The sequence below is a fragment of the Tribolium castaneum genome, chromosome 2 (genome assembly GCF_031307605.1).
Source record: "Tribolium castaneum strain GA2 chromosome 2, icTriCast1.1, whole genome shotgun sequence".
Classification (NCBI taxonomy): domain Eukaryota; kingdom Metazoa; phylum Arthropoda; class Insecta; order Coleoptera; family Tenebrionidae; genus Tribolium; species Tribolium castaneum.
Genome location: NC_087395.1, coordinates 15,543,583 through 15,570,877, shown reverse-complemented (window position 1 = coordinate 15,570,877; position 27,295 = coordinate 15,543,583). Strand labels below are relative to the sequence as shown.

The following is a 27,295-nucleotide window of genomic DNA, read 5'->3' as shown; positions in this document are numbered from 1 at the left end:
TTAGTTTTTACCACCACATACTTTTAAAGTGATTCTTTCTATTGTAAGTAATTAACACTATACACGCAAAATTGTTGAACAATTCATTAAATGTCAGTTAAATGTGGAATTTTTACTGTTTTCGACATAGTTCAAAAGTCATCACCAGAGGGCGTCGAGTTAATTTTATTTCTGAATTAAAATTTTGACGTTGATACTTGAGGGGTTTAATGTGTCCTTAGTAACATTGGTAGTATTACCAATATCCCACCTGGAGTGCTGGTTCTGGGTCACTTTCGGTTCTTTTTTTCACTTTTGTGTAATGCTTAAAAAATTTTTGGAAGTGAATATGTTATCCCATTTGTATACTCTTATCAAAATTTTTAGCTGGGTTGCGTATATTAGCCCAGCCTGTATATTTAATAAATACATAAATTATTTTCTAAATTATTAGCAAAAGTGGAACTATTTAGATTGTTTTTTTGTTATGATTTTTTTATTTTGCTTTTATTTGCAATTTTTTCGAAAACTATTAGTCGGAGAACAATGTTCTTTTTTTAGAAAGAAAGATAATTTAAATATTTCAATTTATATTTATTAAACAATTTGTTTTACTCTGCTGTACTATTTTTTGGGTTCAGAAAATCCTCGTCTAAGCTACTCGTATAGTAGTCGGTAGATTTTCACTCAATATTTTGCGAAACTTGTTGTTCCAGGTCGTCTGTGTGCAAGAAAAACCTAATCCTGGACTCGGGGGTGCCGGTGACCCTGCCCCTGTACCCCGGCGAGTGCAACTTGCCCGGACATTACCCCAAGAAGGAGGCAGAGGATCGTGTCCACGACCCCAACCCTCTGAACCTTCCCTTGAACGCAACAAAAGTGAAGAACTTCATCCCGACTCCGGTGGTGCGCATCGGCCCCGAAGACTTGGAAAAAGAGTACAAAAAAGCGAAAAGCGGAAATTCGATCGACTGGAAACGCGATGAAGACAACAGAGTTTCCGACATCGAGGAAGCTGAGTCAAGTCGCGCGTTCAACACCAAAGTTGTTAAGCCAGACAAGGGCAAAGAAAGCCCGATTAAGGAGATAGTCGAGCCGATTTTGAAGCCCCACCCGAACAAAATCGGCCGCTCACACGACCCTGACCGAGACAAACCCGAAATCACGGAGCCCATTCTAGGGCCCACAACTTCGCGCAACTTCGGCGCTTTCAAACTGGAACCGGCCGTGAAGAACGACTTTCTGTCGCGTCTCACGAGCACCAACAAGGAAATCTCGTACAACTTCTACGACGTGGAGGACCAGAACGAGTGGATCCCTTCGATACCGTCACCCAAGCCCAAAGAAGCCAAGTGGAAACGTGAGGACGGCTCGAAGGCGATCAAAACGGAGGAGAACCCTCTGGAAGTGATCGCCACGACCGTCCAGTTCCTGCCACAGCGTCTCGCCAAGATGTTCGAACAAGCGGAGAAGTACGCCAGGGAGACGATCCTCCCCCTGGTCAGCACCTACACCCCCAAGTTCATCAGCGATATAATCACCCCGAGGGAGAAGCCCAAGTACGTGCCCTTGACCTACGAGGAGGAGGAGGGGGAGGTGGTGGAGGAGGAGGAGGAGGAGAGCACGACGAAAACGCCGCGGCAGAGCGCGAAAAGAAACCTTGATAATAAACAGTTCGACCCGCCACCGGCCTTCGAAGAGGCAAGCACGAGCAAAGCCTCGACCACTCCCTACACCCATATACAAAAAATCAGGAAGAAAACCACGACTCCAAGGGCGGAAACGACGAGTGCAGGGAGTCGGAGGGCCCGTGATGACGTCCATGTGCGTAAAAACATCCTCGAGATGAAACTGGAGGCGACGCAAGACGACCTAGTCGTAGACGCCTCGAAAAAACCCAAAGCGATTTACGTTGATTTACCGGTTTTCGAAACTAATCCGCAAAGGAAGTATATCCCCTTGAAAGACTCCAGCTAGATGTAATATATTTATTTTATTTAATGACTGTAAATATGTTTTTATACGACTGTTGTTAATTGTATAAATTTTGTAAAATAAAAACTATATCAGTACTTGATGGGCTTTCATTATAGTTAAAGGGAACACGTTTTAGTGTGTTTCTAAGCCGTCAGAGACGCGTAATTTATTTTTCTATTATCTTTTTATACATTCGCGAAAAGTTTTGATAATAGAATCGTAATTAAATTTGCGCCGACGTAACACTTTTTTATTTTTGACTTATTTTGGAAAAATTTTTTTAAATCAAAAATATTTTGAAAAACCAAGGTAGGGCGACGAATCTTCATTACTTGCTGATAACAAATGTATTTTTGTTTTCAAAATTCGATAACAGGAAAGTTATCGAAACGCGAATTTCGTAAAATTTTGTGTCCTACCACAATCATCTTAGTGTAAAAGGCACTACTTACATATTAGCTACCAGCACGATATTTTCAGTGATATATACAGTGTGATCCAAAAGTGACGGACAAACTCTCGTATGATGGTAAAAGACGTTCAGTTAAACACAAAAATAAAGTCAGAGTTTTTTTCAAGCAACATAATTTTGACATATTTGTTTTTCTTTTGCTCTTTTGTTTCCTATGATGTTGAATTTAATTTATTGTCAAATTTGCAAGTTTCTTATGGTGCAGTTACAGCTGGACACTTATTACCTGTTATTTATGTCAGGCACTGAAGTGTCATACTCATAATGTAATTCGGAAATAAAATTACCGTTGGGGGCGCCACTGAGCTAGGTCGAAAACAGTAACCATAAATGGCGGGAAAATGTTTATTCGGATATTTTGAGCGTTGTACGAATTTTGGGGCTTCACAATTATTGCATTGCCTATGCGGAATGATTATTGTATCTTCGATGCAAGAAACTTATGTTGAAAAATGAGAGATGACGAGGAAAACACGAATAACGAATGACTGTTTGGTTTACTTTGTTTATTGGAAAATTATTACAAAGACATTGAAAAGCCTACCTTTTGGCATAATTTACGTTTAAATGTATCAGCAGTTGTTAATCTTTATTGTAGTTTTGTAGATTTACCGCAGCATTTCATGATTTTTTCAGTGGAAAATTCTAACCTAAAATTCACACACTTCACTAATTTATTGGTTTCTTGAGCCAAACTTTGTGTTCGCTGTGATCCATTACTTATAAACTTATAATCTTTAATTAGACAACTGTTTGATAACACTTTGTAATCAAAATTTAAATATTTTTCACTTTTTATCCACTTTCAAGTTCCAACAATAAACACTTTATACCACGAATAACTGCAGAACCCAAGTCAACGCTAATATTTACCACCACGTACTTTTAAAGGGATTCTTTCTATTGTAAGTAATTAACAATATACACGCAAAATTGTTGAACAATTCATTAAATGTCAGTTAAATGTGGAATTACGAAAATTTCTTTACTGTTTTCGACATAGTTCAAAAGTCATCACCAGAGGGCGTCTAGTTAATTTTATTTCCGAATAAAGACGGACTTTACCTATCACAAATATTCCAAGTATCGGCAAAATTTGTCAGAAATTTTTTAGTGACAGATGTACTACGGATTTGAAAGTTCTGACGTGTCTCACAGAAACTGCGAGAATTGACGAGTAGTTTACTTTTGTGATTATCTTGTGACACAAAGTCAGAATGAAAGACTAGAAAAATTTGTTAAAAAACGTATATTTAGTGCTGAAAATATATTTTGAAAAAGGTTTGACAGAATTCCATGAAAGAAATTGCTAGAAATTTCTATGGGAATGTAAACAGTTATGGAAATTTTTTGTCCGACACTTGACATAAATGTCTAGAGAGAAATCTCAGATGTAAACGCACCATTAATTGTTTTGTACATCATAAGGCATTAATTGTTGATTTTTTTCAACAGGTGTTTTTTTAAGTTCTTACTTCCTACATTAAATTTTGTATCTATTAGTTAAAAATTTAACCCCAATATCTAGAAGTTAGAAGGATTAGTTTTGTCTGCCTTTTTTTATACATTTTTTTTTCAGATGTTATAGAACTATGTATTTTTTTCTGTATCTCTATACATCCGATTTTTTATTTACAATTCCCTATAGTAAATGTTATCAATGAATTGAAAATATTAATAGGTGTATTTTAATAAAATTAAAATACGAAAACATTAATTGACCAAACTGTCGTTCTAAAACAGACGATGATGTTATGTGCAAAAAAATTTGACAGAAATTCACGTGCGAGTTTTTTCATACAGAAAAAAAAGCATTTAATAGCAAACGCTGAATTCTGGAGTAGTTTCTATTTGTTTCGTCGATTTGTTCAATCCCTTTCAGTTTTTTGTTAAGCTTTTTCTTGGAATAGGAAGCAGATGTACTTGGGCTTTGTTTGTAGTTCCAAAATCTTCAGAGAGATTTTTATGTATTTCAGAGAATTTAATTGCACAAAAATACGAATTAAACTTTATTTGCCATTACTTGCTGTCTTCTCAGCTTTCTTAATCTCCATTATTAAAAACCTTCATTATAAATTGATTTTTTACTAAAAATAATCAAATTAAATTTTAACCTATTATTTTCCAAAATAAAAAGTAGATTTTGACGTGTTCTAAACTTTTGATCATTTAACCATTTTTCCATTTTTGAGCAATGAAAAAGGAACACATAAAAATTACTAACAAAAGTAACAAATAAACATTAGTTCAAAAAGAAAAAAACATCACTAAACTCAGTTCAAAGAATTATTAATACGATAATTCTGTACATAAATACCAGCAGATACAGAAATATCATCTTACACATCTGCCAGTCTTAGTTGATCGAGGTTTATTTTGCCCTCTTTTCCTCTTAGCTCGCACTTGACTATGGGAGTTTTTCGGCTGCAAATGTTTTTAAAGTAAAATGAATATTTGCATTTCTTTCAAAACTAATCATATTTTTTCTAGTTTCTTGGTCGCCTTCTATTCGTATCATCACAGTGCATCTTTTTTACAATATTATAAATATTTCTTCAAAATTTTAACAAAAAAATATCAAATAATTTTTTTCCAAAAAAGTGTCAAGTTGGCGCAAATTCTAATTGTTTAAAATGCTCAATTCCATTTTTCGATTTAAAATTAGATTACAAATACGACAAATACTGACGCACTTTGTCGTTCCCTTTAGCCTTAATTTCTGATCAAAAAAATTCGGCCCGATTTATTTTTTGTGCGAGTTTCTTCGCGAAATAAGCTTTGTATTTGTGGTAAATGTGTCGAGGGACGATCGCTTTGTAACCATAGACGGCCTATAAGTTCCTCACTGGCTCGGTATCGCCTCGATGTCATTTTCCGCGTTCCCCTGTGAATCGCCGAAGATTTCCGTTCGGGGAAGTGCTTCCCAAGCCCGACGAGAGGTAGGGATTGTTTTCAATGCCATAAATCAGCCGCGGAAAAAATATTTCCGCGACACTTTTCGTAAATTGTTTGCGTCTGCGCCCGGAACAACGATGGATTTTTTACACGACTGCTGTTTATTGTATAAATTTTGTAAATAAAAATTATATCAAACTTTTACGGCGGACTCTCCCCTTCGCTGAACGAGTCGAGGAAGCGTTCCAGGTCGGCGAGACGTTTGGCTTCGCGCTGAATGTGTCTCAGGTGACTCCAGCGGAGTTGTTTCAGTTGCTTCAAGTACAACGGCTCCTCTGAAAAATGGATTTGATTAATTTTCGGAAATTCGCTGTCTCTGCTGCCGCACGGCGCACTTATGAACTTCGAATTCCGGTTCAACAACTATGTATTTTAAATGAAGTTTGCTACTGAGTCCGGTAAGAATACACGCAAACTTAGTTCCGGGGACGAATTACAATTCTCTCTCCGTGAGTTTACCAACCGGCGCTTTTCACACTACACTGCGAATTTAATACGTGGATTTAAATTTTCTTTGTTGCGACCGCGGTTCGGGACCACGATTAAAGGACATTTTTTTCTCCTTGTTCAAACCAATTTTTACATTTTACATTAGATTTTTTTAAACTAACAAATTGTTATGTAATATTAATTTTTTTTATTTTGTTAAATAATTTCGTAACTGCAAGAACATAGGTCTCCCCTAAAAATTGTTTTATGCAGAAAGTTATGAGGGCATTTAACTGGGGAATAATTATTATTTACAGCGCACTGAAAATAACCTTGATTCGTTTTCATCGCTTCTCATTACAATGCTCCGTTTTTTGCGAGCGCTTATCAATTTTCACCACTTTTTTGCTCTCAGACACATGCCTTGTTTACCAGTTGTTGTAAGTGCGTGATGGATTACGGACGGTTCTCTCAAAAAATTATTAATAAATGACGATAAAAATTCGTGTGAAAATATGAAGTGCGTGACTGTTGGAATCTCCATGTCCTGCAGGTGATGGAAGCAGAATCTGCAGAATCGCAGGTAGGTGGTAAAGCATTAAATTCTAATAGTAGGAGACAAAGTTACATCATTCAGCTAGCGGCTGAAAAGAACTAAATTTCTTTTAAAAAAATCAGCGAGACGATAATATCTCTCATTAATAATAATGGTTTAGGTATTAAAAATCGTTTTCAAGTACGACTAAAGTACGACTTATCACCGAGAAGAATATTTTCAGCTAAATTTAATTCTTTCAGCTTTCGTTTTTTTGGTAGTAGTGTCACCGACAGTTTTTTCACCAGTTTGATAGATGTTTTAATTCGAATTGGCAATAACAAAATATTAAATGATCTGCAATAACAAATTTTAATAATAAAAAAATCAAACATTCAATTTTGTTGTCTTGCCAAAAAACAATGAAGTAAGTAAATTTTTTGTAACTAATTTTTGTTTCGTCAACACTTAACTTATCAAGGCCCGATTTCTTCAGTTAGTTTTATCTCTCCGATGTTTTAGCTGAGGTTTTTTTATCTCTCCGTTACATATGTTTCCAGAAACTGGACATAAGAAGTACAATTTGACTGAATTATACTGCGATTATACAATGTGTTCAAAAATGTTTGTTCATCAAGCTGACTATGAAACGCAAATTCAATTTGCCGCTTCGTTCAAATGACTATTGTAGCTTCTCTGGCAATTGTTTGAATTAGCTTTTCACTCACTTTTTTGCATTTTTCGGCAAAGTTGGTTCAAGTGCAGGTTTTTTTTATTTGTGTTTTATATTTCCTTGATTTTTGTTGTTGTGAATTCTTTCGTTTTTGGATTTGACGCCTTTTTTTGACTTTGAAGGCATTCACAATTTAAATTAAGCGGCACATTATGTTCAAATTTCATAGGTGACTTGACGAACAACCATTTTTGAACACATTGTACCTATAGTACGTTATACAATGTGTTTTTTAAATGATTTTGATCTAGTTAACTTTGAAATTGGTGTACATGTAAAAAAAATTGTGCCGCTATGCTCAGTTGAATTCTCTGTCAATAAATGTCAAAACTGTCAGTTGTGAACTTCACAAATTGTCAATTAATTTCTTTTAAAAAATTCGCGAGACCATAATATCTCTCATTAATAATAACAACAGTTTAGGTATAAAAAATCGTTTTAAAGTACGACTACTCTTTCGGTTATCACCGAGAAGAAAATTTTCAACTAAATTTAATTTTTTCAGCTTTCTTTTTTTGGGTAGTAGTATCACCGACAGTTTTTTCACCGGTTTGATAGATGTTTTAATTCGAATTGGCAAAAACAAAATATTAAATGTTCTGCAATAACAAATTTTAATAATAAAAAGACAAACATTCAATTTTGTTGTCTTGCCAAAAAACAATGAAGTAAGTAAATTTTTTGTTTCGTCAACATTTAACTTATCAAGGCCCGATTTTTTCAGTTAGTTTTGTCTCTCCGATAGTTGCCAAGGTAGCGCGTATCTGAATGGCGTTGCTATGTTTTAGTTGAGGTTTTTTTATCTCTCCGTTACATATGTTTCCAGAAACTGGACATAAGAAGTACAATTTGACTGAATTATTGGCGATTATACAATGTGTTCAAAAATGTTTGTTCATCAAGCTGACTATGAAATTCAAATTCAATTTGCCGCTTCGTCCAAATGACTATTGTAGCTTCTCTGGCAATTCTTTGAATTAGCTTTTCACTCACTTTTTTGCATTTTTCGGCAAAGTTGGTTCAAGTGCAGGTTTTTTTTTTGATTTGAGTTTTATATTTCCTTGATTTTTGTTGTTGTGAATTCTTTCGTTTTTGGATTTGACGCCTTTTTTTGACTTTGAAGGCATTCACAATTTAAATTAAGCGGCACATTACGTTCAAATTTCATAGGTGACTTGACGAACAACCATTTTTGAACCCATTGTGCCTATAGTACGTTATACAATGATCAAGTTAATTTGATCTAGTTAACTTTGAAATTGGTTTACATGTAAAAAAAATTGTGCCGCTATGCCCAATTGAATTCTCTGTCAATAAATGTCAAAACTGTCAGTTGTGAACTTCACAAATTGTCAATTAATTTCTTCTAAAAATTTCGTTAAAATGCAACTAAATTGTTACACTGTGCTGGAAAAGACGTTTATTATCGAAGCTTATTTCCTAATTGGAGACTTAACATATGAAGAATGGTAATGTTTAGTGTCTAAATGCCTGTCATTAGTACAGTATATATAGTATATATAAGTCTATAAAGCGGCATCTCTGATTTTACATGAGAAATTCACAGACGACTTGACGAAAATCATTCTAGCACATATTGTATAACCGCAGTACACAAACTTAACCATTGGTTATGTTAGACCCAGTTTATATAACGGTTATCTATCTACGGTTATATTTAGCGTATATAACCATGGTTATGTTACGGTTAGACAGTCATGTTTCTGATGGAATTTCGGTTATCTCTAACCGTGGTCATGTCCGACGAATACAGCAAAGATTATATGACGGTAATGTAACTAACAAATTCAGTTAACAATGATAGTCAGGTAGCAAAGGAACATTTGAACATTTTGTTTATTTAGAATAACATTTTTAAGATGAAGACAGCAATGAACCGTATCTTTTGTACGTTTTTGGATAAAATAATAACTTAGTTTCGGGTAACTGTAATGTGTTTACAGTTTGACCATTTCTTGTTTTTTGAAGGAAAAAAAATTAACACAAAAAATTGACGAAATATCGGGCTAATTTTCTTCATGTTGATAAATCATGCAAAACGAGCGTACATTTAATTCACAACATCTGATTTTTAATTTTTTGGATGTCTTATAATTATTAATTAAATTCCTATACTTATTTTTTATATCAATCTTTCGAAACTAAGTATATTTTTGACTATGAGAAATTAAATTTTATTATTTTTTTAATTTCTTTAATAGACGGTAAGCCCACACGTTCGTGTTATTTTCCTTGAACATTATTTTGCCGTCTCCTACTAGAATGGATTTCGCCCACCTCTCGCTTTTCCTCGGCATAAGCCTGATTGGCAGAAAGTAAACAAAGCCGCAAAGGCCGGTTTCCTGATCTTATTATGTTAGACATTTTTTATGCGTTGATCTCAAAAGTGAAGCGTCAGCGTAAAAGTAAATATCATTTCAAACTCTCTTTTCTTACTCGATCGTTCCCGAGTGGCTAATTTAAGAATAACAAATGAAACACGGCCTCTCTTTATAAATTTAAAATGATCCGTTGTGTGTAAATCGTACCGTTTTTGCAAACACACTGATCGTCCTTCTTGGAAGAACTCGCCTGTGTGACGTCGAGATTGATCGATTTTTCTGCACCTTGACTCGCGGACCTGTGTCGATTGACCAAATCGATCGCCTTCTTCGGATTCATTGTCATAAACTCTTTTCTCGTACACTTGTCGCCAGGAACAGTGCCCAGCTCCCGACTCAAAGCTTTGTCAATCAGACTCACGATGTAACTCTTCGATTTGTGCAACTCCAGGGCCGAGTTATCGTCCAGTGGCGGTTTCTGTTCGATGCAAAACTGCCGATTTTTCCCCATTACCGTTTTAAACTTCGACTCGCGTTTCACTTCGTTCTCGCTTTTCGCTTCTTTCGGCTTAGGACTGTCTTTATTCAGTTTTTGTAACAGTACGTTTAGGGGTTCTTCGGGCGCTTCCGTTACTTCTAATTTACTTACTTTCTCGGGGGTTGTGATTGTTTCAGTTACGTTCGTTTTAACAGCCCTTAGTTTGATAATTTTGTCCTGGTGTTTGGCCTTGACCGATGCCGGGACCTGAGCGAAATAAATTTATTTTATGCGGGGTTATTTAGATGACATGGCAGGAGCGATAGTGTAACGCGAAATATTTTGCGCTGGGGATCGGGTGATTTAGATATCTGGATGTTTAGTGGGGGTTGTGACAATTCTAGGCAAAAAAAACGCATTTATGTGGTGGCGTGCTTTTGCCAATTAGTGTCACCTTCGGCTTCAAAATCTTCGATATTTCGCTGACGCCGGCGATCTCGACGTCGCCGTCGTCTTCGGCCTGGTCGTCGAATCTGGTGAGGAAATTTTCCAGGTCGTTCAATCTGGAATGAACGTCTCCTTCGGAATCGACAGGACGGGTGTCTGTTCTCTTGACCGCCGTCGTTCTCATGACGTAGTCGTTAATTGCGTAGGCAGCTTCTTGACCGCGATAATGCTGAATTTCTGTGGGCGTTGGAGCCGCTTTTCGAGGACGATGGCACGCTGCTGCAGGATCGGGCTGACACGTTACCGGAAGACAAAGGGCTGAAGGACGTTTACACACTTGGCTGCCGACGCCGCGATAATATCTGCAAATCGAACCGAGAGAGCTTATTAAATATGCTTGAACTAGTACACTCCGACCCATTACACAAATATTTTGCTCAATCGAGAGAAAAGGATAAAGGGAACTACCGGTACTTAAAAATGCGAACGCTTACAAGGATTAGTAATAATAATAATAATAATATGTAATTGTCCCTCAAGTCATCAGTCATGGAGCATGCCATGCACCTTCTTATCGGACTCGTCAATATATAATAATAATATAATAATATAATAATATTTATTTTATTTTCAACAGGTGAAACACCCAATTACAGAAAATAAACTTAAACTTAATGATCGTGCTGCAAGCAAAAACTAATAATTTAAATAAACTAAAACAAACCAATAATAATACTATAATAATAAATTAAGAAACAAGAACTAAAATTAAATTTTACCTAGCCACTAAAGTAACTAATTATATGATTTTTAATGTAATTAAATGAATGAAAATGAATATCACAACTACTGCTAATTTTGTTAAAATTACTACACATTACATATAAAGGTGATTTTAATAGAACATTCGTATTACAACAGCAACTGTAAAAAGTCATGGGATGCCGTGAGTTAATTCTAGGAACCAGAAAAATTATCTTATTAACAAGAGCAATACAGTCAATCTTGTTGTTTAGTAATTTATGTAAAAATGCAATACTTGAGATAATTCTCCTAACTTCTAGAGAATTGATATTAAATGTCCTTAAAAGCACTAGTTGGTCACATCCCCTATCGGGGTAATTTTTAAAAGAAATATACCATAACAGTTTCAAAAATTTTCTTTGGACTGATTCAATACCATTTATGTGTGTGGCATATATAGGTGACCAAATAATTGCACAATATTCTAACTTGGAGCGTACAAGGGCAAAAAATAAGACTTTTAAGGCTCTTAAATTAGTAAACTCTCTACAGTTGCGATAAATAAATCCTAAAGTTTTATACGCGCTATTAATAATATTTGTAATATGATTCACAAATAAAAGTTTGTTATCAAAGGTAACTCCTAGATCTTTAAATGTGTCTGTTCTTTGTAAAATGTGACCACTAACATTATAACTATACATGATCGGAATTTTCCTATTTGTGTAAGACATAATAAAGCATTTAGATATATTTAGGTTTAGCCTATTAGCTTCGCACCACTGGAGGAGATTGTTGATGTTATTCTGCAAGACTTGACAATCATTATCGGTTTTTATGATATTATAAAGCTTAAGGTCATCAGCAAATAGAAGACTGTTACAAGTTACTGCTGCAGTAATATCGTTTATAAATAATAGAAAAAGTAAAGGACCTAAATTTGAGCCTTGCTAGTACGAAGCTAGAAGATAAACAGTTCCTGTATCTAACAAAGTGTTCACGATTAACAAGATAGGAAGTTAAGAGATCAAGCAGGAAGCTACTGAAACCTATGTGCCGTAATTTATCGAGAAGTATAAAATAATCCATTTGGTCAAACGCCTTCTGAAAGTCCGTGTACACTACGTCGACTTGCCCATTTACATCTAGCTCTACAGCGACATCTTGAGTGAAATGTAACAAATTTGTCACGGTAGACCGTTTCTCCATAAAACCATGCTGAGTAGGCGTTATAATGTGTTTGATGTTTGGGTAAATTCTTCTGTATAATACAGTCTCAAAAATTTTGGCAAAGTTAGATAGCAGTGCGATGGGTCTATAGTTATGAACATCAGAAATATCACCTTTTTTAAATACCGGGCAAATAATAGATTTTTTCCAAACTGCAGGAAAAGTAGAGGTTTTAACAATAAGATTGAATAAATAAAAAAGAGGTTTGACAAAAATATGAGCACAGTCTTTGACGAGGAAACTTGGAATGCCATCAACACCAGAGGTAAACGAATCTTTTGACCGTACTAACGCTTGGAAAATTTCTTCTTCAGTAATGTTATCTATAGAGACCGTGATGTTATTAATCGGTGAGGAAGCATCGTTTTTGTTTACAGTCTGCTTGGACTGATTATACACACTACTGAAATAGTTACTGAAAGCATTGACTATGGAGAGCGGGTCATGTAATTCTTGATTATTGTACTTCATAAGACCTGGGATCTTGGTTGCACTTTTCTTTTGTTGAACAAATTTCCAGAAATTTTTAGGGTTGTTTGTTAAAGATTCTTGAGTTACACGGATATACGTTTTGTGGGCAGAGGATATTAGTGATTTGGAGCAAGAACGATAGTGTTTGAAGAGGTTAAGAATATCATCCCTTTTAGTTTTTTTGTACTTCTTGAAGTAAAAATTCTTCTTACGGAGACAGTTGATAATCTCACCATTAAACCATGAAGGATAGTGATATTTGCCGTTTTTTTGAGATGAGTACTTCGGCACATGTAATGCAAAGATGATGTTTAGTGTGTCATAAAACAGGGAACATGCTTTTTCGATGTCACTATAATTATTTAAAAAAGACCAGTCAATAGAATAAAGGGATTGATACAGTAGAATAAAATTTGCCTTTCTAAAATTAAACGTATCAGAATTGCATAGCGGGAAATTTGTTAACGTTTTATTTTGTAGAAAAAGCTCGATGTGCAACGCCGGGTGAAAATTATCTTCTAGAACAAGTGGAGACATAGATCTACTTAGAAGACACCTGAAGTTAGAAAAAACAAGATCTAGTATGGAATTATTGTAACTGTTAGAAATAGTATTAAGCTGATTAACATTTAGCATATTGCTAAATGTAGAGAGAATAGAAGCAAATCTATTGTTGAGATCAAAAATAAACGAAGGAGTATTAAAATCACCTAATATTATGTAGTTGTGGTTAATGTCAGCGCATATATTAGTGAATGTATCAAGAAACATTTGAAAATCGTGAAATGACACTGAAGGGGGTATATATAGAACAAAAACCGTTAGTTTTGAGTTATTGTTAAATGTTAGGGAAACCCCAACTAAGTCAATGGAAGGAACAGTGTTGTTGATGACTGTTAAGTCAAGTTTGGATGAAACGATATTATTATTTACAATTATTGCCACTCCACCTCCCCTTTTAACATTTAAAGCGGAAAAATTCCTATCACACCGAAAGACGGAAAAATTATTGGGAAACAGCTCAGTACTATATATATCCTTAGATAACCAAGTTTCACTTACAGCAACAATGTCATAACACGAAGACGACATGTATTGGAAAACCTCATTTGTTTTGGCTCTTAATCCTCGAACATTTTGATATAAACAAGAAATGCAATTGGGTGACATAATGGTTTAAAGAAATAATTTTGGGAGATCCATTAACATATTTAATTTTCAAATTACTTTCGCCTTTGCTAGTGCGGTCGTTTAATTCCTGTTGAAGTTGTTTGTAGTAAGCAATTTGTCTAGGTGTTTTGTCCATAGATAGTGAAATATTGCGATAATTAGCGTGATTTTTCAGTTCTTTAGCATTGAAAACTACGGCTTTAACTTCATCCTCATTATTAAGAACCACTTTAACTGCTCGTGGACGCACACCTTCTCCAGAATAACGTCCTAATCTATGAACCTAAATATTATCTGTTTGTAAATTTGGCTTGATGGTATGTAAAAGAGTGCTGATAAAATCTTTGTCTTGAATTATACGTTGATCCTTATTGGTGACCTCTTTGGGTTGCTCACTTACACCGTATACAATGATGTTACGTTTCCTTTTTTCACGCTCACTAACTTCTTGTAAGATCTCCTCAAAATTAGTGCTATCCAACTTTACATTGTAGTTCGGACCATTTTTTAATTCATTAATTTGTAGATATATGAAATTTGTAGGGAATTTGGAATAATTGAGGTATTCCTCAATACTAAAAAGCTTTGTCTTGTAAGAAGAATGACAGGCGACTGCGAAATATATTAAAAGACTTAGATTCCTTAATTTTTTGTTCCCAGCTGTTGTACAATTTGATTCCAGCATATGTAGGATCATGTTGACCAATAGCCAACCTAGAATGTGGCAACTCAATGTGGTTTTTTGTCCTTGTATTGTACGCGTGAATATCGCTTCGTTTATTAAGAGTGCTTACATGTTGTCGAATAAACAAAAGTAAGTGAAATATATATAAAGATGGGAGGGTCATAATACCTAGTTTTCGAAAGATAGGACGACAGTGAGCTACTACTGCCTCCGAACTATTCATACATCTTAGAATACGTTTTTGTACTACAAATAGATTATTCAAAAAGCTACTGGACCCCCAAAAAATAATTCCATAAGTAAGTACAGACTGGACAAGCCCAAAATATAACATTTTAAGAGTGTCACCAGACACAGTGGGCTTTAAATTTCTTATTAAAAAACAAATTCCACTTAACTTATTACACAATTTATTTATATGACCTTCCCATGTTAATTTAGAGTCCAACGTTATCCCAAGAAAATTAATTTCATTTACATTTTTTATTGACATTCCACATAGTTTAATTAGAACACTGTAATCAGGCGTCACATTTTTAGGCAAAAATTTAACCAAATAGGTTTTCTTCAGATTTAATACCAGCCCATTTTTCAAACACCAGTTATTTATAGTTGTAGACACGTAATTTCCACATTCAACCAAGTCTTCATGATTGTTGTTAGTTAATATTGCATTTGTTTCATCTGCATAAATAATTAATTTATTAGATTTTGGATTTGTAACTAACAAAGGTGGTAAATCATTAATAAAAATTAAAAAAAGAATGGGACCCAAAACCGATCCCTGCGGCACACCCAATTCAACATACGCTGGTTCGCACATATGATCATTCAGAGCAACAATTTGTCTTCTTTTATGTAAATAAGTTTTAATCCAATTATTTGAAATTCCACGAATACCACAATGGTGCAGCTTTTCTAACAAAAGACCGTGATTCACAGAGTCAAAAGCTTTCGTCAGATCATAAAAAAGCCCAACTGTTTGTTGCTTATTATTTAATGAATCATATAACGCAGAAACTGTTTCATTTATAGCAGTCATTGTAGATTTACCTTTTCTAAAACCATGCTGACTAGAAGAGATCAAATTTGTACATTCCAAAAACCTTACCAAGCGATCAGAGAATATTCTCTCAAAGATTTTATGAAATTGATTTTGGACTGAAATTGGTCTATAGCATGAGACTTCACTTTTGGAACCTTTATTTTTATATATTGGGACAACTTTTGAAGTTTTTAAAGCTTCAGAAAAAACACCTTTTGAAAAGGACTCATTGATTAAATGGGATAATGGGGAAGATATTAGATCTCTGACAGCAATTAGTAAGGTCCCAGGTATTTCATCAATGCCAGGTGTTTTTTTGTTACATGTTTTATTTATGATTGAAATCACTTCCTCCGGTGATGAAGGTGCCAAATAGAAACTTTTTACAACAGTTGAAGTAGATTTGGAGTAATTTTGTGATAAAACTGACTCACTTCTTTGGGTATATTGGACACCATCAGTAAAATAATCTTTAAAGAAGTTACAGACATCCAACGGTTCACTGATCACTTTATTGTTTTTAACGACTAATTCAATGTTGTTGGTTTTAAATTTTTTTCGATGACTGTTAATTATATTCCAGCTTTCACACACAAGGTTATCTGAATTAGCCAATCGGTTGTCATTATATGTGTACTTTCTACACTTTAAGCAAATTTATCAGAAAAAGTTACATTACAGCAGTTGAATTTAAAAATAGAAACAATGTCGGGTGATTCAAAAGTCTCGAGTTCTCGGACAATTTCCTGGCTAAGTTGAAGTTCCCATGACAAAAAAATTGTTTGACCCGTCTTTCGCAAGATATAGCTTTTTTGGACGTTCAGATCATTTATATTTTTGAATGTAGGCCCAGTTTCATAATATTTAAAGTGCCTTTAGTTAATTAAAGTTTCTTTAAAGTTGTTCCGTTTCATAAAAGAAAAATATATCAACTTTAGTGAAAGAGGCTTTGTTAAAGCTGGTAGAGCTTTTTTATGTTTGCGTACGCTTGGGTTACGAATTTTTCGTTTTAAAAATTACGTTATTCAACTTTATCACGTTATGAAAATAATTTGAAATTTTTCAAAAGAAGAAGAAATCTGTTAATCTGTACTACCAAAAAGGTACTTACCTAATAAAACTCATTGTAACATATGTACTAACTAATTTCAGAAATAAAAAATTAAATGTGTTAAACGAATTTGAAACCATCGGTCCTTCTTAAAATAAAGCGAAATATCGTACAGATGATTTTGAAATACCCCCAAAATCTACCACTGTTATTAATAAAGTACCCGGTGCATAAAACCTCAGTGTAAGAAACAACTTAGAAATCTATACTATTTTCTACAAATTTTTGGTCTTTGCGATACATATTCTTAATCAGACAAAGAAATTAAGCTAAAAGAATCAGTGAACATTTTCATTTTGTGCAACTCTGAAAAATTTGACGCTTGTTAAAACTACTTTAACGAATTAAAGCGAGATTATCCGGGCTTTAAAATCAATATTAATTTTATTAATTTTTTATTTAATTTTTAATTAATTATTAATTAATATTAATAATTTCACAATGAACAATTTGTGAAACCAAGGTAGAAAAAATGTATTTTAAAACGGATTTTATAACTTAGTTACTTTTAAAAGTTAAAGTAACTTTAAAATGATTATGAAACTGGCCCTTACTTAGCAATTACTGCAGATAGCAAAATATTATAAAATAATTACCGACTGAAACTTGTTGGTGTGCAAAACTTTCAACAAACTAGCAAATTTAACAAGAAATTAAAACGTCGGAAATAAAAGAACAACAATTATTACGGTTGCTCAAAAAAAATAAAAACCTTTAAAAATAAAATCGCGTAAAAAAATTACATTTATTTTTATCTTCAAGTGGAGTTGGACGTTTTAATTACGTTGGACGTAATTATGTGATTGTTAGCGTGTTGTTACTGAAAAATGATGAATTTATCAAAAAAGACCGATTCTAGCGAATTTAGGCCAAATAAGTGAAATAAATAATAAGTAATAACAAGATTCATTTTTTGACAAAAATGTTAGAATAATTTCGCAAAGAAGTAGTCTCTCAATTAAAAAAACTGGTCGAAATTTTTCGCCTATTAGTGAGAAATCCCGCAAAATAGGTGTGTTATAAGCTTAAAATAAAGTAATTTTTTTGGTTCCTAAAATGTTACAAAATGAAAGCTGCAACAGATTTTTTATTGTTTTGATAGTTTTAATCAGAATTATAATATACCATTTATTTTCATGAATAACATCAACGTTTCACACTTGTTTATATGAATTGGATTTGATAATCAACCTGTCATTCAACTAGAATTACATGTTGTATGGCTTTTAATACACCCGAAGCTTCGATTAATTAGTTCAATGGTGAACATATGTTTACAATAACTTTGAAAATTTTCATACTAAGCCTATTAATTGAATACCAAATTTAAACAATTAATGTATTGTTGGTTTGTTGTTTGTGTAATTTTGGCATTTTAGTGTTGTTTTCGCATTTTATTTAAATATTTTATCAAACGTCAAATAAATTAGTCCACTACTGTGTGCAATAATAAAAATAATTCCGTTTGTGGGTCTTTTCGAACAACTAACGCTAAAAAAACGTAATCGAGCGGCTAATCAGACACTTAACGGTTTGAAATAAATCGCATTAAGGGGATTACACGCAGTCTTCGTCTTTAAAGTAATTGGAAGTCATTACAGGAAACTATCCGTTTTAAAGAACTGAACGAACACAATCAAACACTTGTGAAAATGCATTGAGAAAAAACATTAGCAGGTTAACGATCGCTTCTTTATTCTAGACGGACTTTTAGTTTGTTTGTTTTATTTCCAGCGACTGACTTGTAACCTTAAAAGTGAACGTTTCATTAAAGTAACGAAGTTTAAAAGCAGCACAAGTTAGAGAGAAACTTTGAAGTTAATTTTTTAAATTTGATATCTTCATAAACACTTTTAAGCGGCAGAAAGCTTGAAACGTACTAATATTTGAAATTATAACTCCAACATTGAACACGTTTGGCTGGGACGTAACATTTTATAAGCGGCAATATTAGCCTTGTACAAGAGGGAAGTGTTTTAATTATGCACGGAGGTAATTGTACGCATCTGGTTATTATAAGTAGAGTATAAAAAGTTACTTCTGGACCAGGACATTTGGCGTCTTAAAAAACAAGGCAGAATCTTACAAATTTAACTGTTTACCCAAAAGCAAACAACCGAAAAAGGCCTGAAACCTCTCAAAAAGCATTAATTTTTGAGACCACCAAAAATTGGGCACACGAAAAAACCGTTAAAATCTCACAAAATAATGCAAAATTACCTCAAGAAGGCCCTAAAAAACTAACAAAATACCTTGTTTTTACACACCTCAAAATCGATTTTTACTTCTGGACCAAGACAATTAGCGTCTTGAAAAACAAGACAGAATCTTACGAATTTAGCTGTTTTCCCAAAAGTAAACAATTGAAAAAGGCGTAAAACCTGTCAAAATTTTTATCCACCCCAAATTACCTAAATATGTGTAGACCATCAAAAATTGGGCACACGAAAAACAGGGTAAAATCTTACAAATTTAGTGTTTTCCCTAAAGTAAACATCTAAAAAAAATCTAAAAAACTTACAAAATGCCTTGTTTATAAACACCCCAAAATGGACCAGGACATTTGGCGTCTTAAAAAACAAGGTAGAATCTTACAAATTTAGCTGTTTTCCCAAAACTCAACAAAAAACAAAAAAGGTCTAAAACCTCTCAAAAAGTATTAATTTTTATCCACCCAAAAAGTACCCAATATGTGTAGACCACTAAAAATTGGACATATGAAAAAACCGTTGAAAATCACCCAAAATCATGAAAAATTATCTCACGAGCATTCTAAAAAACTTACAACATACCGTGTTTTTAGACACTCCAAAATGTCTTTTTATTTCTGGACCAGACCAATTGACGCATGCAAAAAAAAAGAGAAAAATAACACCAATTCAAGGAGGTATATTTGGCGCCTTACAAACTAATGTTGTAAAATTCCTTCAAAAATCATAATTTTTTATGCGTCAATAAATACTCGGAAATCAATAGACCACCAGAAAATGAGCACATGGGAAAACTGTTGAAAATTATCCAAAATCAAACTAAATTACATTAAAAGCACCTAAAAAAACCTTAGAGCATTCTTTGTTTTGAGACACCCCAAAATGGATTTTTTACTTCTGGAGAAAGCATTGGCATATGCAAAAAATTCACCGGTCGGGGTGGCGACCGGTAAAAATATTAAACAAATAAAAGCTCTTGTTTTTAAATACTCCAAAATGACTTTCTATTTCTGGACCAGGATAATAATTGGTAAAATTTTAAAAAGCAGACCATAAAAAACAGAATTTTTATTCAAATCTCTCGGTTTTCAGCACCCCAGTATTCGACTATGCTTTCATGATAAATCTTGGATTCAGAATATTTACAGAATTAATAAAAATAAGTGCAAAACGTTCCCCGTTTACATTCCGACTACAATCCGATCTGTTCTTACAAGTAACTTTTTATACTCTACTATTATAGCTTTGAAGATAAATTCTGTACAAGTCCTTACTGACTTCTTTCCCGCGAAAACTTAGCAATCACTGACAAATGACACAAAACTCCCTTGCATATTTTTTCCACTTTGTTACTTCCTTCGTTACAAGATTTCTCGGAAATTTTCTATTAAAAATTGCGAAGCCACGCAATTAAAGTTACTTGAATATTCAAACTAGGTACGCCAATATGCAGCATCGTTATTATGTGGAGGGTATACTTGACTATAAGCAACAAATACGCAATACTTCCAAGCTCGAGTGTAAAGAAGTCCCGAGTTTATATTGTCGAAAGTGTCACAAATGCGTTTTCTTCGACGCCTGCGGCAAACACGAAACTTCCACTCGAATAACTGATCCAATATGCGGCATTAGACGACGTGAAAACCGGACTCGTGACGTCCGGAAGCTCCGGTAACCGGAATAACCGCCGTCGCCCGGAAAACACAATTGAATCAGCGTCGCAAGCAATTAAACTCGACGATTTATTAACAAGCGCAATTAAAAATCGCTTCGGATTAGTGTTACGTTTTTGGCATAATTATCTAAGATGGGGCTTCCCCGAGTCTGGCAACTTGTTGTGCGAGTGTTTGGCGTGTATGAAGATCCCGAATTAAGCTGTAATGTTGTATCTCAGCGACCCTTCCACGCACCTGAATAAATAAACAAGTCACGACCAACGTTGTCCCGGCGGAGTGTCAGACGTGAAATGAGAGATAAATTAACGAGGGTGGAAAAGTCGCACGCGGAAAGTCCACTGTGGCGAGGAGTTCGCGAGAAGATGAAAAGCGATGACTTGTAAAAAGGAAACGATCGGAGAAATTTCACCTTTGATGGTTTACTTCATCAATCGTTATATTCGGAAAAGCGATCGTTGTGTCACGCGAAAAGGGCCAATTGTTGAGTTGGTACTTGAAAAGTTTTGTACAGACACCTGAAGCTAAATTTAGATCGAATGAGACGGCGTGAAAGGAGATTTTGTCAAGGCTTGCACACGAAAAAACTATCAGCGGAGTTTAACGATTCGGTAATTGCTTTTTCAAACATCTCGTCTATTTTGAGGCAAGATTTTTCGTGGGATGTGACTGGAAAATGATAATTCTTAAGTAATTTGGTCGAATATATCTTGAAAAATTTTAAGTATTGGCGTTTGTCAGTAATGAATAATTTCAGACTAGAGGAAGACTTATTTTTACTTGAATCATTGAGTTATTAGGAAAATATATATTTTTATTAAAACCTTCTTCGACGATCTCAAGAAGATTCTGTATCATTAAAAGCAGCGTTTTTTCCAACGAAATTTTTTACAAAAAACAATTGTTTTTTTGTTATGTTCATATTTCAATTGTAATTATTTTTTAATTAATTTTTGATGATTGAAATAAGTCGCAAGTTTGTGTCCTTTTAACCAAAAAGATGCCGAGAAGGAATAGTGAAAAAATAAAATAATCTTAGCAGTATGAAAGGGGAGAAACAAAACTAGGAAAAAGTTACTTATGCTTTATGAATTATACAAAATAATTAAACATTGTTGGTTTATACCATGTATGTAAGTAATTTTTTTTAAATATTTTTTTCTGTACATCAACAACCTTCAAAAAACCCAATTTGTTTTACTCAATTTACTTCTCAGTCATCTTCCAGAAACGTAATAAATACTTAAATACATAGTTTTTTTATAAATGTGTACCTATTTATCGTCGAGTTTTAAATTAAAGGTAAGCTTAGAAATTTGCTCTCATCAAAGGTTCTAGAAGTTGAATTAAAGTAGCGAGCCAAAAGTTTAGTTAAATGAAACATTTTTAATATTTGTTTTTCGCCGCTTAATTCAAATGGATTCTTTAGTTTCATTATATTATTTTGTAACTGCTGTTTTATTCTTTCATAATTTTAAACACTTTATACGCACTATAAAAGACTTAATAAATCAATAATATGTTATTTAGAAACTCAAACACGCAAAGTGATACACATAACAAGCCTAACTGTTAAAAAATTAGATAACAAATAATTGACTAATTCAGTTCCTCCATAACAGACTCAAATATGTCTTTCAAAAAGTTTCTTTTTAAATTACTGTATTTATTGCCTTAATCAACACATTTGAAAGCAGAAACATTTAAAAATCATTCACTGTAACCAAACTGAATTTTATTCTGATTACTTTTATTACAGTGAAACCTGTCAACAATGAACACCAATGAGAAATCTTTAATTGTCCGTTGTAGAGAGGTGTCCACTAATGGGAGGTGGGCAATTTTAATGTTTTTTTTAATAAAGAAATGGTTGTATTTTTTACAAAAAAAAAGTTTTACTCGTACGCAGAAACTCTTTAGTTACTTAAGTTAAATAACATGAGATCGAAAATATACTCAATTAGAGCAAGCTGTGTCTGCAGAGCTTTAGCCACATTTCAGCCATTTATTTACACTCTAGCCACATTTTAGCCTTTTACTTACACATTTGAAGTTATGCTGTCTTATGTTGGTTTTACACTAAAATTACACTTCACTTTCAAGGCTTGCTCTAATTGAGTATATTTTCGGTCTCATGTTATGTTTTGTATAACTTACATTCTTCCAATTTTTTGACCATTTTAATATCTCTAAGATTCGTGACAGAATAAATATTTTCTTATTTTTATTGATATTTTTATTGTTAGTTATATATTATAACTAAAAATCATTTTAAAGTAAAATCAAAATAATTTCAAGATTTTTTTACTTAAAATCTTCAATTTGTCATTACAAAAAATTTAAATTTATATGGTAGCGCTCAGCTCCGTTTGCGTGTGCGTCATCTGACATTTCTGTCACTACGTTTACATAGCAGGGGCATAGCGGTGACGAACTATCATATATTTTTTGAGGTTACGAAGTGTTTAAATTATGAGTTGTTACAAAAAATACAGTTTCACAAAACAAGAACTAATAAACGCAGAATCAAAAACCTAACGAAACGCAAATCACAAAACACAATAAACAAACAGAAAATACTTGCGATTAACACCGATAACACTTTCGACAACCATGTGACGACGTCTATAATTTACTGTCAATGTCAGTTTGACAAATTGGTGACACTTGACGGTGTTGTCGAAGTGCACATGTAAATTAATGTTCAAGGTTACCACCCTTAGATAGCCCTTAGCTGTTTAAATTTGCATTGTTTTTAATAATTTTTTATAGCTTTGTGTTGGTAATGAAAAAATGAAATTGATGACGCACACGCAAATCGAGCTGACCGCCACTATAGTTATTAATAATACGAGAGCGAAAACACAAGCTTAAAGTTCGAGGGCTGTCGTTATGCAACGAGCGTATGCGAGAACTTTATAATTGTTTTTTTAATATGGTAATTGATTTTTTTATCCGCTATACATCAGACGGTTCCTTAGAGATATTTTCTTACATTTCTTACAATTTTTGTTACATTTCCATAAAAATGTCCGCTGTGAAGAGGTGTCCGTTGTTCGGAGGTTTCACTTTTTAATAATAACCTGAATTTGAATTTTCTGTGGCTGGTTTAGATTTGTTGTAAAGCGCTGATAGGTATTAAAATGTGGTTAATTCTTTGATGTTTAAATATCATTTCAATTGCCAGCTGTCGGCAAACATAATTTCAGTCAAAAACCCTCGAGATATTTTTAGTCCACTTTAATGAAAATGTTTGGATAATCTATTCTATATTTTAATTGATTATTGTGTCAGGTAGTCAAGGCCTGTGTGCTCAAGTTATTTTTTGCTACGCATTCGCAGAACTAATCTCTCCACATTGTGCGTTAATTCAGTAAACACGTAAAGCCCACGGAAAGTAATTTATAAAATTGTATTATTGGCTCATTATGACCTATTTACGATCTCACATTCTACAATTTATAATTACTCAATTTACCAAGTCATTGAAAACAGATCACGCAATTAGCAATACCGATAATTTCGTCAACAACCTACTCAACCGACTGAATAATGGAGCACCTGTTCACCTGTGCAACTATCACCTAATACTCTCTTCCGGCGAAACTAGCTCAGTTCGAACACTGTTCCCTATAATTGTCATAATCTCCATCAGCATCTCAAAGCTGCCGACGATTTTAACAATAATAACCATCCAACCGGCGCACATTATTTACCATTAGAAGCTGATTTGCCTCGAAAGCACTCCCCGATCAAATCTCAAGAGCGTTAGATCGACTTTTGCTGACGATTTCATCTCGGAGAGCAATCCGGAAGATTAGAGAAACATTAAGCAATACTCGATTATTTCCTTCTTTCTTTTATTCTAATACAAAACTAAATAATGCATGAAATTTTACCGGATTTGCCCTCATGATTTACCGACTGGCATTAGCCACAAACGCCCAACAATAACTTACTTTTAAAATGCATGAACGGTCGAGAGATTATTATTATTTGCAACAAAACAAAGCTGAAAAAAAAACGCCCACCTTGGTGTCCTTGCCGTGACCGGGTATTTCTTGAACGTGGCCGTTGAGGCGGCTTTCGTGTCCTGACAAGTCCGCAAATTCGGTGAGACAGTTGTAGAACTTCTGAATATCCCTTCCTGGGCTTGAGGAACCGCTTTATAATAGCAGTATCTGGGATCAAGCGGCGGCAGGTTGCACGCACAAGTCGCCGGGATTCGGGTTTGTTGTTCGTAACAGCTACAAGGAGATAAAAGGACATTTATAATGGCTTAAGGGCTAAAAGGACGACCTCAAAACGAACTGAATTCTTGCACGGAGATTTATTTCAGCTGACCAGGAGATTAATTTTTCAGTTTATATTTAACGATTTTGGTTTTTTGGTTGGTCACTTTCTATTCTATTCTAAATTCTGCCTAATCATTTTCGATGCACACATTCAATTTTTTGCTAGGGAATACCCGAGGAAGTAACAGAAAATCACTACTAGTATAGAAAATGAAATAATTAACAAAAAGAAAATGCAGATTTTAACCTGAATTGCACGACACTGTAAAAAAATCATTAGATATGAGCTCAAAAAGCTGCTAGAATTACACTTATTTTGAACATTTTATCAAATTTGCTTTAAAACTTCCTAACACTGTACGTTTATGGTGGTATTCTGTAAATATCTCTGTTACTCTGTTACGCTTAACAAACCTGTCTAATTTGCGATTCTCTTACTGCCTATGTTAAAATAATAAGGGTAACAGTGTTCCCATTTGTTTGAAAATGTAATTTCAGGGATAATGTAAGTCAATTTTGACCTATGTCTTGCTACTTGTTTCAAAAATTTTATTCGAAAATATCTTGAGTTTACATAACATTTTTATTTTGACCTTGGTATCGTAAAAAAAGTTCTCCTAAAACGTGAAAGAAAGCGAGTGCAAGAGTTTCTGTCACATCTCGTGTTGGATTAGGTAATTGAATTGGATCCAAATTATTTTATTCTGTGCTTGAGAGAACTTATACGTAAAATAGAAGGAAGAAAAATGGAAAAAGAAAATTATCATTGGAGGACAAAAAAATATATTGACGGAATACTTACGAATTTAACTGTGATTTTTACAGTAATTGAGCAATGGCATAGTAATAGAAGTTAGAGAATAACATAATCAAGGATTTTAGAGTTTAGAGATGGATAAAAATTTAACTAAGCAAATAACTGAATTTTTATCTCAAAAAATGCTCGTAATGTTAACTTGTAGCCTAATTTGCGTGAAATTTTGCGTGTTTTTGGCTGAAAAACACAAAAAGGGCACAGAAGTATTATTTATTGAAATATATGTAACCTATGCCCTTTAGTTTGGTGATCTTGGGATCTATTTTAGAGAAATTTTTATTTTTTATTGGCCTATTTTTGACTAAACTGCGTCTAAAAGGAGCTAAATTATATAAAAGAATCAGAATAACATTCACTTCAATTTATTTATTTTTGTGATTTTTTGGCGAGTTTTGAATTTGTAAGGGAGGAAGTAAGGGAGGGAGGAAGTAAGCGAGTAAAACTAGCTAAAATAACTTCAACTGTGATCTGTTTCTTAGGAACTTTTGGTAGAATTTTAGAATGTTTGAAAAGGTACTTAAATAAAGACGCAAAAAGGCAAGTTTAAAATAAAATTCAAATAGAGAACATACTCTTGTGATCATTAAGTGAACCATTGATGAAATCTGTGTTTAACACAAATTTTTACTCACTATTACATTAGTATTTTGATTAATTTTTTTAAATTTGTGGAATTATCATAATTAATCTGAAAAAGGTGAACTTTTTTAACCTAGTACTGTTAACATAAACAAGAATTATTGATTATAAATTAACGGAATGTTCTGCCAAAATTAAATTTTTCTGAAAATGAAATCAGTTGTATCTGTCCTTACTTTGCTTATTTTCTGTTTCGAACAAAACATTTTTTTTGCTTGCTATAATGTTATTAATATATGTTTTGTTTTGTTATAATTAAATTTATAATATTATTTGAAAACAGTGAGCCTTAAAAGCTCAATCACAAAATGTATAACCGGAACGTTTATCTAGAAATAAATACTGCTATCCCGGCGCATCCACCAATTTTTACTATCCATAAGTTGGTAGTGGCATGTGAATTACTTTGTAAAATAAATGTGTCAAATTGAGAAAGGAAATAATTGAGTGAAACTGGCAACTGTGTTCTTTTCTTTAGGCACATTTAGTGGGATGTTTCGAAAAAAAACGTAGTTTTTTTAAAGGTACATCATAAAAGGCTCAAAATGGCAAATTTAACATAATTTTTGGTTTGATTTGGTAACTTATCGGCTTGCTTGTAATGAAATATTGCAAAACAATTACCTTTCTAACTAAAAGAGTTGCTAGGAACATGAAAATAGCAAAAATAATATTGTCATTTTCGATTCAATTTAGTATTTTTAGGACTGTGGTGAAATCTTGCAAAATAAACAGACATACTTTTTTAGCTAATTTGTTCATTTTTCGGCTTATATCTGACTAACTTTCGGGATGTACTTGCGTTTGCAAAATGCTCAACAAAGGCTAAAATATGGTCATTCTCATTCAGATTTGGTG

General features: G+C 33.6%; 3 protein-coding genes across 3 annotated transcripts in view; 2 read left to right on the top strand and 1 right to left on the bottom strand.

Annotated features, from left to right (window-relative positions):
* Positions 1-2,051, top strand: part of LOC100142416 (hypothetical protein) — a 29,074-nt gene extending 27,023 nt beyond the window's left edge. The window contains exon 9 of the mRNA XM_008199463.3: positions 696-2,051. Coding sequence (XP_008197685.1) covers positions 696-1,956 — 1,261 coding nt within the window. The 3' untranslated portion in view covers positions 1,957-2,051. The remainder of the gene's footprint in view (positions 1-695) is intronic.
* A 3,412-nt stretch (positions 2,052-5,463) lies between these two features.
* Positions 5,464-27,295, bottom strand: part of LOC103314209 (uncharacterized) — a 30,396-nt gene continuing 8,564 nt past the window's right edge. Inside the window, exons 3-6 of the mRNA XM_064355154.1 lie at positions 24,718-24,933; positions 10,355-10,709; positions 9,630-10,167; positions 5,464-5,658 (exon numbers count right to left, since the gene is read on the bottom strand). Of these exons, the coding sequence (XP_064211224.1) occupies positions 5,525-5,658; positions 9,630-10,167; positions 10,355-10,709; positions 24,718-24,933 (1,243 nt within the window). The 3' untranslated portion in view covers positions 5,464-5,524. The remainder of the gene's footprint in view (positions 5,659-9,629; positions 10,168-10,354; positions 10,710-24,717; positions 24,934-27,295) is intronic.
* Positions 6,154-27,295, top strand: part of LOC100141722 (octopamine receptor 1) — a 149,708-nt gene continuing 128,566 nt past the window's right edge. Inside the window, 1 exon segment of the mRNA XM_064355155.1 lies at positions 6,154-6,395. The gene's annotated coding sequence lies outside the window, so the exon portion shown is untranslated.